This window comes from Pan paniscus, chromosome 9 (genome assembly GCF_029289425.2).
Source record: "Pan paniscus chromosome 9, NHGRI_mPanPan1-v2.0_pri, whole genome shotgun sequence".
In the NCBI taxonomy this organism is placed as follows: domain Eukaryota; kingdom Metazoa; phylum Chordata; class Mammalia; order Primates; family Hominidae; genus Pan; species Pan paniscus.
The window spans coordinates 7659640-7673210 of record NC_073258.2 but is presented as its reverse complement, the minus strand read 5'-3'; the positions used below and the strand labels follow the sequence as shown (position 1 = coordinate 7673210).

General features: G+C 37.3%; 2 protein-coding genes across 2 annotated transcripts; both read left to right on the top strand.

Annotated features, from left to right (window-relative positions):
* Positions 1 to 2373: 2373 nt before the first annotated feature.
* Positions 2374 to 4015, top strand: LOC100977135 (hemoglobin subunit delta). Its single transcript, XM_003819031.4, has 3 exons — positions 2374 to 2516; positions 2647 to 2869; positions 3761 to 4015. Exons 1-3 carry the CDS (start codon positions 2425 to 2427, stop codon positions 3887 to 3889), a joined length of 444 nt encoding a protein of 147 aa, XP_003819079.1. The 5' UTR covers positions 2374 to 2424; the 3' UTR covers positions 3890 to 4015.
* Positions 4016 to 9758: 5743 nt separating this feature from the next.
* Positions 9759 to 11381, top strand: LOC100976465 (hemoglobin subunit beta). Its single transcript, XM_003819029.5, has 3 exons — positions 9759 to 9915; positions 10046 to 10268; positions 11119 to 11381. Exons 1-3 carry the CDS (start codon positions 9824 to 9826, stop codon positions 11245 to 11247), a joined length of 444 nt encoding a protein of 147 aa, XP_003819077.1. The 5' UTR covers positions 9759 to 9823; the 3' UTR covers positions 11248 to 11381.
* Positions 11382 to 13571: the final 2190 nt, after the last annotated feature.

Below are 13571 nucleotides of genomic sequence, written 5' to 3'. Positions count from 1 at the left end.
AACAGAATTAAAGTGAAAAGCCAAGTCTTTGGAATTGACAGACAAAGATCAAATAACAGTCCTCATGGCCTTAAGAATTTACCTAACATTTTTTTTAGAATCAATTTTCTTACATATGAATTGGAAACATAATTCCTACCTCACAAACACATTCTAAGATTTTAAGGAGATATTGATAAAGTACATCATCTCTCATTTTTAACAGGTAGTGGTAGTGATTTACACAGCACATTATGATCTGTTCTTGTATGTTCTGTTCCATTCTGTATTCTTGACCTGGTTGTATTCTTTCTGAGCTCCAGATCCATATATCTAAGTACATCTTTTTGCATTTTACAAGAGTGCATACAATACAATGTATCCAAGACTGAATTTCTGATTTTATCGTACCACTAAACTCACAAATGTGGCCCTATTCTTGTGTTCACGACTGACATCACCGTCATGGTCCAAGTCTGATAATAGAAATGGCATTGTCACTTTCTTCCCTACTGCAACAGAAGCCCAGCTGTTTGTCTCCCATTTTCTCTACTTCTAAAATACATTTCTTCACTAAGTGAGAATAATCTTTTAAAGACACAAATCAAACCATGCCACCACCTTTCTTGAATTATTCAATATCTTTCCTTGGCTTCCAGGTTACAGAAAAATAATTTGTAACAAAGTTTAAAGGTCATTCATGGCTCCTCTCTACCCTATTTTATAACATTTCCCCTTGTGATCAGAATCTCAGGCACATCATCCATCTTTCTATATACAAATAAAATCATATAGTTTGAACTCACCTCTGGTTACTTTTAATCAACCAAATGCTGTAAAATGCATTTGTATCGCTACGTGTTAAGCAGTAGTTGATTCTTTTCATTTCTGTGTAATATTCTATTCTTTGACTATACCGTAATTTATCAATTCTACTGTTGGTAAGCATTTAAGTGGCTACCAGTTTGAGGTTTTTATGATTATTGCTGTCATAAGCATTTCTATACATGTCTTTGGATACACACATGCATGTGTTTCTGAATATCTAAAAATGTAATTGCTAGGTAATAGATTTATCAAGTATCCAGCATTTGTGGATACTATTAAAGGTTTTCCAAAGGGGTTATACTATTGTACACTGTCACCAACAGAGTTTGAGTTTCTATTGATCCATATTACTACCAAAATTTGAACTGTCAGTCTTATCTCTTCTCTTGTCTCTTTCTTCCTCTTTTTTTCCCTTCCCTTCCCCTCTCTCTTCGTTTCTTTTCTCTCCTCTTCTCTTCTTTCCTCTCTTCCCTTCCCTTTCTCTTTCTCTTCCCTATCCCTTCTCCTCTCCTCTCCCCTCCTTTTTTCTCCTCTCCTCTCCATTATTTATTTTTCCTTCTTCTCCTCCATCCCTTCCATCCTCTCTCTTCCCCTCTTCCTTCCTTCCTTTCTCCATTTCTTCCTCCTCTTTCCCTCAATCCTTCCTTTTGGATATGCTCATGGGTGTGTATTTGTCTGCCATTGTGGCATTATTTGAATTCAGAAAAGAGTGAAAAACTACTGGGATCTTCATTCCTGGGTCTAATTCCACATTTTTTTTTAAGAACACATTTGTAAAAATGTTCTGTACTAGCATATTCCCAGGAACTTCATTAAATTTAATCTGGCTGAATATAGTAAATCTACTTTGCACTTCGCATTCTTTCTTTAGTCATACCATAATTTTAAACATTCAAAATATTTGTATATAATATTTGATTTGATCTGTCATTAAAATGTTAACCTTAAAATTCATGTTTCCAGAACCTATTTCAATAACTGGTAAATAAACACTATTCATTTTTGAAATATTCTTTTAATGGATATTTATTTCAATATAATAAAAAATTAGAGTTTTATTATAGGAAGAATTTACCAAAAGAAGGAGGAAGCAAGCAAGTTTAAACTGCAGCAATAGATTTGTCCATTCCAACCTCTCAAAATTCCCTTGGAGACAAAAATCTCTAGAGGCAAAGAAGAACTTTATATTGAGTCAACTTGTTAAAACATCTGCTTTTAGATAAGTTTTCTTAGTATAAAGTGACAGAAACAAATAGGTTAAACTCTAAGATACATTCCACTATATTAGCCTAAAACACTTCTGCAAAAATGAAACTAGGAGGATATTTTTAGAAACAACTGCTGAAAGAGATGCGGTGGGGAGATATGTAGAGGAGAACAGGGTTTCTGAGTCAAGACACACATGACAGAACAGCCAATCTCAGGGCAAGTTAAGGGAACAGTGGAATGAAGGTTCATTTTTCATTCTCACAAACTAATGAAACCCTGCTTATCTTAAACCAACCTGCTCACTGGAGCAGGGAGCACAGGACCAGCATAAAAGGCAGGGCAGAGTCGACTGTTGCTTACACTTTCTTCTGACATAACGGTGTTCACTAGCAACCTCAAACAGACACCATGGTGCATCTGACTCCTGAGGAGAAGACTGCTGTCAATGCCCTGTGGGGCAAAGTGAATGTGGATGCAGTTGGTGGTGAGGCCCTGGGCAGGTTGGTATCAAGGTTATAAGACAGGCTCAAGGAGGCAAATGGAAACTGGGCATGTGTAGACAGAGAAGACTCTTGGGTTTCTGATAGGCACTGATTCTCTCTGTCCCTTGGGCTGTTTTCCTACCCTCAGATTACTGGTGGTCTACCCTTGGACCCAGAGGTTCTTTGAGTCCTTTGGGGATCTATCCTCTCCTGATGCTGTTATGGGCAACCCTAAGGTGAAGGCTCATGGCAAGAAGGTGCTAGGTGCCTTTAGTGATGGCCTGGCTCACCTGGACAACCTCAAGGGCACTTTTTCTCAGCTGAGTGAGCTGCACTGTGACAAGCTGCACGTGGATCCTGAGAACTTCAGGGTGAGTCCAGGAGATGCTTCACTTTTCTCTTTTTACTTTCTAATCTTACATTTTGGTTCTTTTACCTACCTGCTCTTCTCCCACATTTTTGTCATTTTACTATATTTTATCATTTAATGCTTCTAAAATTTTGTTAATTTTTTATTTAAATATTCTGCATTTTTTCCTTCCTCACAATCTTGCTATTTTAAATTATTTAATATCCTGTCTTTCTCTCCCAACCCCCTCCCTTCATTTTTTCTTCTCTAACAACAACTCAAATTATGCATACCAGCTCTCACCTGCTAATTCTGCACTTAGAATAATCCTTTTGTCTCTCCACATGAGTATGGGAGAGGCTCCAACTCAAAGACGAGAGGCATAGAATACTGTTTTAGAGGCTATAAATCATTTTACAATAAGGAATAATTGGAATTTTATAAATTCTGTAGTAAATGGAATGGAAAGGAAAGTGAATATTTGATTATGAAAGACTAGACAGTTACACTGGAGGTGGGGCAGAAGTCGTTGCTAGGAGACAGCCCATCATCACACTGATTAATCAATTAATTTGTATCTATTAATCTGTTTATAGTAATTAATTTGTATATGCTATATACACATACAAAATTAAAACTAATCTGGAATTAATTTGTATATAGCATTATACAGCATATATAGCATATATGTACATATATAGACTATATGCTAGTTAAGTACATAGAGGATGTGTGTGTATAGATATATGTATGCATTCATATATGTACTTATTTATGCTGATGGGAATAACCTGGGGATTAGTTTTGTCTAAGATTTGGGCAGAAAAAAATGGGTGTTGGCTCAGTTTCTCAGAAGCCAGTCTTTATTTTTCTGTTAACCATATGCATGTATCTGCCTACCTCTTCTCCGCAGCTCTTGGGCAATGTGCTGGTGTGTGTGCTGGCCCGCAACTTTGGCAAGGAATTCACCCCACAAGTGCAGGCTGCCTATCAGAAGGTGGTGGCTGGTGTGGCTAATGCCCTGGCTCACAAGTACCATTGAGATCCTGGACTGTTTCCTGATAACCATAAGAAGACCCTATTTCCCTAGATTCTATTTTCTGAACTTGGGAACACAATGCCTACTTCAAGGGTATGGCTTCTGCCTAATAAAGAATGTTCAGCTCAACTTCCTGATTAATTTCACTTATTTCATTTTTTTGTCCAGGTATGTAAGAAGGTTCCTGAGGGTCTACAGATAGGGAGCACTTGTTTATTTTACAAAGAGTACATGGGAAAAGAGAAAAGCAAGGGAACCGTACAAGGCATTAATGGATGACACTTCTACCTCCAAAGAGCAGAAATTATCAAGAACTCTTGATACAAAGATAATACTGGCACTGCAGAGGCTCTAGGGAAGACCTCAACCCTAAGAGATAGCCTCAAGGGTAATGCTACGATTAAACTCCAACAATTACTGAGAAAATAATGTGCTCAGTTAAAGGCATAATGATTACTCAAGACAGTGTTATGTTCTCTTTCTTCCTACTTCCTTTGCCTGCACATTGTAGCCCATAATACTATACCCCATCAAGTGTTCCTGCTCCAAGAAATAGCTTCCTCCTCTTACTTGCCCCAGAACATCTCTGTAAAGAATTTCCTCTTATCTTCCCATATTTCAGTCAAGATTCATTGCTCACGTATTACTTGGGACCTCTCTTGACCCCAGCCACAATAAACTTTTCTATACTACCCAAAAAATCTTTCCAAACCCTCCCCGACACCATTTTTTATATTTTTATATTTTTCTTATTTATTTCATGCACACACACACACTCCGTGCTTTATAAACAATTCTGCCTATTCTCTACCTTCTTACATGCCTACAGTGCCTCATATTAAATTCATCAATGGGCAGAAAGAAAATATTTATTCAAGAAAACAGTGAATGAATGAACGAATGAGTAAATGAGTAAATGAAGGAATGATTATTCCTTGCTTTAGAACTTCTGGAATTAGAGGACAATATTAATAATACCATCGCACAGTGTTTCTTTGTTGTTAATGCTACAACATACAAAGAGGAAGCATGCAGTAAACAACCAAACAGTTATTTCCTTTCCGATCATAGGTAGTAATTTTTTTTTCCTTGAGCACCATTTTTGCCATAGGTAAAATTAGAAGGATTTTTAGAACTTTCTCAGTTGTATACATTTTTAAAAATCTGTAGTATATGCATGTTGATTAATTTTAAACTTACTTGAATACCTGAACAGAATCTGTTGTTTCCTTGTGTTTGAAAGTGCTTTCAAAGTAACTCTGTCTGTACTGCCAGAATATATTGACAATGTGTTATAGCTAACTGTTTTGATCACAATATTTTGAATTGACTGGCAGCAGAAGCTCTTTTATATCCATGTGTTTTCCTTAAGTCATTATACATAGTAGGCACTGAGAACTCTTTATATCTGAATAGGATATTTAGGAACCACTGGTTTACATATCAGAAGCAGAGCTACTCAGGGCATTTTGGGGAAGATCACTTTCACATTCCTGAGCATAGGGAAGTTCTCATAAGAGTAAGATATTAAAAGGAGATACTTGTGTGGTATTCAAAAGACAGTAAGAGAGATTGTAGACCTTACGATCTTGATAGGGAAAACAAACTACATTCCTTTCTCCAAAAGTCAAAAAAAAAAGAGCAAATATAGCTTACTATACCTTCTTCTATTCCTACACCATTAGAAGTAGTCAGTGAATCTAGGCAAGAAGTTGGCCCTAAAAATCCAAATACCAGAGAATTCATGAGAACATCACCTGGATGGGACATGTGCCGAGCACCCACAATTACTATATGCTAGGCATTGCTATCTTCATATTGAGGATGAGGAGGTCAAGAGATGAAAAAAGACTTGGCACCTTGTTGTTATATTAAAATTATTTGTTAGAGTAGAGCTTTTGTAAGAGTCTAGGAGTGTGGGAGCTAAATGATGATACACATGGCCACAAAGAATAGATCAACAGACACCCAGGCCTACTTGAGGGTTGAGGGTGGGAAGAGGGAGACGATGAAAAAGTACCTATTGGGTATTAAGTTCATCACTGAGTGATGAAATAATCTGTACATCAAAACCCAGTGATATGCAAGTTACCTATATAACTTGTACATGTACCCCCAAATTTAAAATGAAAGTTAAAACAAAGTATAGGAGTGGAATTAATTCCTCAAGATTTGGCTTTAATTTTATTTGATAATTTATCAAATGGTTGTTTTTCTTTTCTCACTATGGCGTTGCTTTATAAACTATGTTCAATATGTCTGAATGAAAGGGTGTGTGTGTGTGTGTGGAAGAGAGGGAGAGAGGAAGGGAAGAGAGGACGTAATAACGTGAATTTGAGTTCATGAAAATTTTTAAATAAAATAATTTAATGTCAGGAGAATTAAGCATAATAGTCTCCTAAATCATCCATCTCTTGAGCTTCAGAGCAGTCCTCTGAATTAATGCCTACATGTTTGTAAAGGGTGTTCAGACTGAAGCCAAGATTCTACCTCTAAAGAGATGCAATCTCAAATTTCTCTGAAGACTGTACCTCTGCTCTCCATAAATTGACACCGTGGCCCACTTAATGAGGTTAAAAAAAAGCTAATTCTGAATGAAAATCTGAGCCCAGTGGAGGAAATATTAATGAACCAGGTGTAGACTGAAATATAAAGTTTTCTGTAATAATTATGCATATACTTTAGCAAAGTTCTGTCTATGTTGACTTTATTGCTTTTTGGTAAGAAATACAACTTTTTAAAGTGAACTAAACTATCCTATTTCCAAACTATTTTGTGTGTATGCGGTTTGTTTCTATGGGTTCTGGTTTTCTTGGAGCATTTTTATTTCATTTTAATTAATTAATTCTGAGAGATGCTGAGTTGTGTTTACTGAGAGATTGTGTATCTGGGAGAGAAGTCTGTAGCAAGTAGCTAGACTGTGCTTGACCTAGGAACATATACAGTAGATTGCTAAAATGTCTCACTTGGGGAATTTTAGACTAAACAGTAGAGCATGTATAAAAATACTCTAGTCGAGTGCTGCTTTTGAAACAGATGATAAAACCACACTCCCATAGATGAGTGTCATGATTTTCATGGAGGAAGTTAATATTCATCCTCTAAGTATACTCAGACTAGGGCCATTCTGATATAAAACATTAGGACTTAAGAAAGATTAATAGACTGGAGTAAAGGAAATGGACCTCTGTCTCTCTCGCTGTCTCTTTTTTGAGGACTTGTGTGTGTGTGTGTGTGTGTGTGTGTTGTGGTCAGTGGGGCTGGAATAAAAGTAGAATAGACCTGCACCTGCTGTGGCATCCATTCACAGAGTAGAAGCAAGCTCACAATAGTGAAGATGTCAGTAAGCTTGAGTAGTTTTTCAGGAACTTTGAATGCTGATTTAGATTTGAAACTGAGGCTCTGACCATAACCAAATTTGCACTATTTATTGCTTCTTGAAACTTATTTTTGCCTTGTATGCCTGGGCTTTTGATGGTCTTAGTATAGCTTGCAGCCTTGTCCCTGCAGGATATTATGGGTCACAGAAAGAAAAGTCTGCATTACACTCTAGTCACACTAAGTAACTACCATTGGAAAAGCAACCCCTGCCTTGAAGCCAGGATGATGGTATCTGCAGCAGTTGCCAACACAAGAGAAGGATCCATAGTTCATCATTTAAAAAAGAAAACAAAATAGAAAAAGGAAAACTATTTCTGAGCATAAGAAGTTGTAGGGTAAGTCTTTAAGAAGGTGACAATTTCTGCCAATCAGGATTTCAAAGCTGTTGCTTTGACAATTTTGGTCTTTCAGAATACTATAAATATAACCTATATTATAATTTCATAAAGTCTGTGGATTTTCTTTGACCCGGGATATTTGCAAAAGACATATTCAAACTTCCGCAGAACACTTTATTTCACATATACATGCCTCTTATATCAGGGATGTGAAACAGGGTCTTGAAAACTGTCTAAATCTAAAACAGTGCTAATGCAGGTTTAAATTTGATAAAATAAAATCCAAAATCTAAAAGCCAAGTCAAATCTGTATGTTTTAACATTTAAAATATTTTAAAGACGTCTTTTCCCAGGATTCAACACGTGAAATCTTTTCTCAGGGATACACGTGTGCCTAGATCCTCATTGCTTTAGTTTTTTACAGAGGAATGAACATACAAAGAAAATACTTAAATTTTATCTCTCTTACCTCTATAATCATACACAGGCATAATTTTTTAACCTAGGCTCCAGATAGCCATAGAAGAACCAAACACTTTCTGCGTGTGTGAGAATAATCAGAGTGAGATTTTTTTCACAAGTACCTGATGAGGGTTGAGACAGGTAGAAAAAGTGAGAGATCTCTATTTATTTAGCAATAATAGAGAAAGTATTTAAGAGAATAAAGCAACGGAAATAAGAAATTTGTAAATTTCCTTCTGATAACTAGAAATAGAGGATCCAGTTTCTTTTGGTTAACCTAAATTTTATTTCATTTTATTATTTTATTTTATTTTGTGTAATCGTAGTTTCAGAGTGTTAGAGCTGAAAGGAAGAAGTAGGAACATGGAAAGTAAAAGTATAACACTTTCCTTACTAAAACGACAGGGGTTTCCAGGTAGGGGCAGGATTCAGAATGACTGACAGGGCCCTTAGGGAACACTGAGACCCTACGCTGACCTCATAAAGGCTTGCTACCTTTGCTGTTTTAATTACATCTTTTAATAGCAGGAAGCAGAACTCTGCACTTCAAAAGTTTTTCCTCACCTGAGGAGTTCATTTAGTACAAGGGGAAAAAGTACAGGGGGATGGGAGAGAGGAGATCACGTTGGAAAGCTATAGAGAAAGAAGAGTAAATTTTAGTAAAGGAGGTTTAAACAAACAAAATATAAAGAGAAATAGGAACTTGAATCAAGGAAATGATTTTAAAGCGCAGTATTCTTAGTGGACTAGAGGAAAAAAAGGATCTGAGCCAAGTAGAAGACCTTTTCCCCTCCTACCCCTACTTTTTAAGTCACAGAGGCTTTTTGTTCCCCCAGACACTTCTGCAGATTAGTCCAGGCAGAAACAGTTAGCTGTCCCCAGTTAACCTCCTATTTGACACCACTGATTACCCCATTGTTAGTCACACTTTGGGTTGTAAGTGACTTTTTATTTATTTGTATTTTTGACTGCATTAAGAGGTCTCTAGTTTTTTATCTCTTGTTTCCCAAAACCTAATAAGTAACTAATGCACAGAGCACATTGATTTGTATTTATTCTATTTTTAGACATAATTTATTAGCATGCATGAGCAAATTAAGAAAAACAACAAATGAATGCATATATATGTATATGTATGTGTGTATATATACATACATACATATATATATATATATATTTTTTTTTCTTTTCTTACCAGAAGGTTTTAATCCAAATCAGGAGAAGATATGCTTAGAACTGAGGTAGAGTTTTCATCCATTCTGTCCTGTAAGTATTTTGCATATTCTGGAGACACAGGAAGAGATCCATCTACACATCCCAAAGCTGAATTATGGTAGACAAAACTCTTCCACTTTTAGTGCATCAATTTCTTATTTGTGTAATAAGAAAATTGGGAAAACGATCTTCAATATGCTTACCAAGCTGTGATTCCAAATATTACGTAAACACACTTGCAAAGGAGGATGTTTTTAGTAGCAATTTGTACTGATGGTGTGGGGCCAAGAGATATATCTTAGAGGGAGGGCTGAGGGTTTGAAGTCCAACTCCTAAGCCAGGGCCAGAAGAGCCAAGGACAGGTATGGCTGTCATCACTTAGACCTCACCCTGTGGAGCCACACCCTAGGGTTGGCCAATCTACTCCCAGGAGCAGGGAGGGCAGGAGCCAGGGCTGGGCATAAAAGTCAGGGCAGAGCCATCTATTGCTTACATTTGCTTCTGACACAACTGTGTTCACTAGCAACCTCAAACAGACACCATGGTGCACCTGACTCCTGAGGAGAAGTCTGCCGTTACTGCCCTGTGGGGCAAGGTGAACGTGGATGAAGTTGGTGGTGAGGCCCTGGGCAGGTTGGTATCAAGGTTACAAGACAGGCTTAAGGAGACCAGTAGAAACTGGGCATGTGGAGACAGAGAAGACTCTTGGGTTTCTGATAGGCACTGACTCTCTCTGCCTATTGGGCTATTTTCCCACCCTTAGGCTGCTGGTGGTCTACCCTTGGACCCAGAGGTTCTTTGAGTCCTTTGGGGATCTGTCCACTCCTGATGCTGTTATGGGCAACCCTAAGGTGAAGGCTCATGGCAAGAAAGTGCTCGGTGCCTTTAGTGATGGCCTGGCTCACCTGGACAACCTCAAGGGCACCTTTGCCACACTGAGTGAGCTGCACTGTGACAAGCTGCACGTGGATCCTGAGAACTTCAGGGTGAGTCTATGGGACTCTTGATGTTTTCTTTCCCCTTCTTTTCTATGGTTAAGTTCATGTCATAGGAAGGGGATAAGTAACAGGGTACAGTTTAGAATGGGAAACAGACAAATGATTGCATCAGTGTGGAACTCTCAGGATCATTTTAGTTTCTTTTATTTGCTGTTCATAACAATTGTTTTCTTTTGTTTAATTCTTGCTTTCTTTTTTTTTCTTCTCTGCAATTTTTACTATTATACTTAATGCCTTAACGTTGTATATAACAAAAGGAAATATCTCTGAGATACATTAAGTAACTTAAAAAAAAACTTTACACAGTCTGCCTAGTACATTACTATTTGGAATATATGTGTGCTTAATTACATATTCATAATCTACCTACTTTATTTTCTTTTATTTTTAATTGATACATAATCATTATACATATTTATGGGTTAAAGTGTAATGTTTTAATATGTGTACACATATTGACCAAATCAGGGTAATTTTGCATTTGTAATTTTAAAAAATGCTTTCTTCTTTTAATATACTTTTTTGTTTATCTTATTTCTACTACTTTCCCTAATCTCTTTCTTTCAGGGCAATAATGATACAATGTATCATGCCTCTTTGCACCATTCTAAAGAATAACAGTGATAATTTCTGGGTTAAGGCAATAGCAATATTTCTGCATATAAATATTTCTGCATATAAATTGTAACTGATGTAAGAGGTTTCATATTGCTAATAGCAGCTACAATCCAGCTACCATTCTTCTTTTATTTTATGGTTGGGATAAGGCTGGATTATTCTGAGTCCAAGCTAGGCCCTTTTGCTAATCATGTTCATACCTCTTGTCTTCCTCCCACAGCTCCTGGGCAACGTGCTGGTCTGTGTGCTGGCCCATCACTTTGGCAAAGAATTCACCCCACCAGTGCAGGCTGCCTATCAGAAAGTGGTGGCTGGTGTGGCTAATGCCCTGGCCCACAAGTATCACTAAGCTCGCTTTCTTGCTGTCCAATTTCCATTAAAGGTTCCTTTGTTCCCTAAGTCCAACTACTAAACTGGGGGATATTATGAAGGGCCTTGAGCATCTGGATTCTGCCTAATAAAAAACATTTATTTTCATTGCAATGGTGTATTTAAATTATTTCTGAATATTTTACTAAAAAGGGAATGTGGGAGGTCAGTGCATTTAAAACAAAGAAATGAAGAGCTAGTTCAAACCTTGGGAAAATACACTATATCTTAAACTCCATGAAAGAAGGTGAGGCTGCAAACAGCTAATGCACATTGGCAACAGCCCCTGATGCCTATGCCGTATTCATCCCTCAGAAAAGGATTCAAGTAGAGGCTTGATTTGGAGGTTAAAGTTTTGCTATGCTGTATTTTACATTACTTATTGTTTTAGCTGTCCTCATGAATGTCTTTTCACTATCCATTTGCTTATCCTGCATCTCTCAGCCTTGACTCCACTCAGTTCTCTTGCTTAGAGATACTACCTTTCCCCTAAAGTGCTCCTTCCATGTTTTACGGCGAGATGGTTTCTCCTCGCCTGGCCACTCAGTCTTAGTTGTCTCTGTTGTCTTATAGAGGTCTACTTGAAGAAGGAAAAACAGGGGTCATGGTTTGACTGTCCTGTGAGCCCTTCTTCCCTGCCTCCCCCACTCACAGTGACCCGGAATCTGCAGTGCTAGTCTCCCGGAACTTTCACTCTTTCACAGTCTGCTTTGGAAGGACTGGGCTTAGTATGAAAAGTTAGGACTGAGAAGAATGTGAAAGGGAGCTTTTTGTAGCTTGATATTCACTACTGTCTTATTACCCTGTCATAGGCCCACCCCAAATGGAAGTCCCATTCTTCCTCAGGATGTTTAAGATTAGCATTCAGGAAGAGATCAGAGGTCTGCTGGCTCCCTTATCGTGCCCCTTATGGTGCTTCTGGCTCTGCAGTTACTAGCATAGTGTTACCATCAACAACCTTAACTTCATTTTTCTTATTCAATACCTAGGTAGGTAGATGCTAGATTCTGGAAATAAAATATGAGTCTCAAGTGGTCCTTGTCCTCTCTCCCAGTCGAATTCTGAATCTAGTTGGCAAGATTCTGAAATCAAGGCATATAATCAGTAATAAGTGATGATTGAAGGGTATATAGAAGAATTTTATGATATGAGAGGGTGAAACCCTCAAAATGAAATGAAATCAGACCCTTGTCTTACACCATAAACAAAAATAAATTCGAATGGGTTAAAGAATTAAAATAAGGCCTAAAACCATAAAAATTTTTAAAGAAATCAAAAGAAGAAAATTCTAATATTCATGTTGCAGCCGTGTTTTGAATTTGATATGAGAAGCAAAGGCAACAAAAGGAAAAATAAAGTGAGGCTACATCAAACTAAAAAATTTCCACACAAAAAAGAAAACAATGAACAAATGAAAGGTGAACCATGAAATGGCATATTTGCAAACCAAATATTTCTTAAATATTTTGGTTAATATCCAAAATATATAAGAAACACATATGATTCAATAACAAACAAAAAATTAAAAATAGGAAAATAAAAAAAAATTAAAAAGAAGAAAATCCTGCCATTTATGGCAGAATTGATTAACCTGGAGGATGTAAAACTAAGAAAAATAAGCCTGACACAGAAAGACAAATACTACACAACCTTGCTCATACGTGAAACATAAAAAAGTCAAACTCATGGAAACAGACAGTAGAGGTATGGTTTCCAGGGGTTGGGGGTGGGAGAATCAGGAAACTATTATTCAAAGGGTATAAAATTTCAGTTATGTGGGATGAATAAATTCTAGATATCTAATGTACAGCATCATGACCGTAGTTAATTGTACTGTAAGTATATTTAAAATTTGCAAAGAGAGTAGTTTTTTTTTTTTTTTTTTAGATGGAGTTTTGCTCTTGTTGTCCAGGCTAGAGTGTAATGGCAAGATCTTGACTCACTGCAACCTCCGCCTCCCGGGTTCAAGCAAATCTCCTGCCTCAGCCTCCCGAGTAGCTGGGATTACAGGCATGTGACACCATGCCCAGCTAATTTTGTATTTTTAGTAGAGACGGGGTTTCTCCATGTTGGTCAGGCTGGTCCGCCTGCCTCGGCCACCCAAAGGGCTGGGATTACAGGCGTGAGCCACCGGGCCTGGCCGAGAGTAGATCTTAAAAGCGTTTACCACAAGAAAAAGGTAACTATGTGAGATAATGGGTATGTTAATTAGCTTGATTGTAGTAATCATTTCACAAGGTATACATATATTAAAACATCATGTTGTACACCTTAAATATATACAATTTTTATTTGTGAATGATA

Excerpts from the sequence above, each read along its gene's own strand:
- LOC100976465 (XM_003819029.5), top strand. The coding sequence starts at position 9,824 with ATGGTGCACCTGACTCCTGAGGAGAAGTCTGCCGTTACTGCCCTGTGG. Across the intron at positions 9,916-10,045 it reads GGTGGTGAGGCCCTGGGCAG|GCTGCTGGTGGTCTACCCTT; the intron begins GTTGGTATCAAG and ends TCCCACCCTTAG. Across the intron at positions 10,269-11,118 it reads TGGATCCTGAGAACTTCAGG|CTCCTGGGCAACGTGCTGGT; the intron begins GTGAGTCTATGG and ends TTCCTCCCACAG.
- LOC100977135 (XM_003819031.4), top strand. The coding sequence starts at position 2,425 with ATGGTGCATCTGACTCCTGAGGAGAAGACTGCTGTCAATGCCCTGTGG. Across the intron at positions 2,517-2,646 it reads GGTGGTGAGGCCCTGGGCAG|ATTACTGGTGGTCTACCCTT; the intron begins GTTGGTATCAAG and ends TCCTACCCTCAG. Across the intron at positions 2,870-3,760 it reads TGGATCCTGAGAACTTCAGG|CTCTTGGGCAATGTGCTGGT; the intron begins GTGAGTCCAGGA and ends TCTTCTCCGCAG.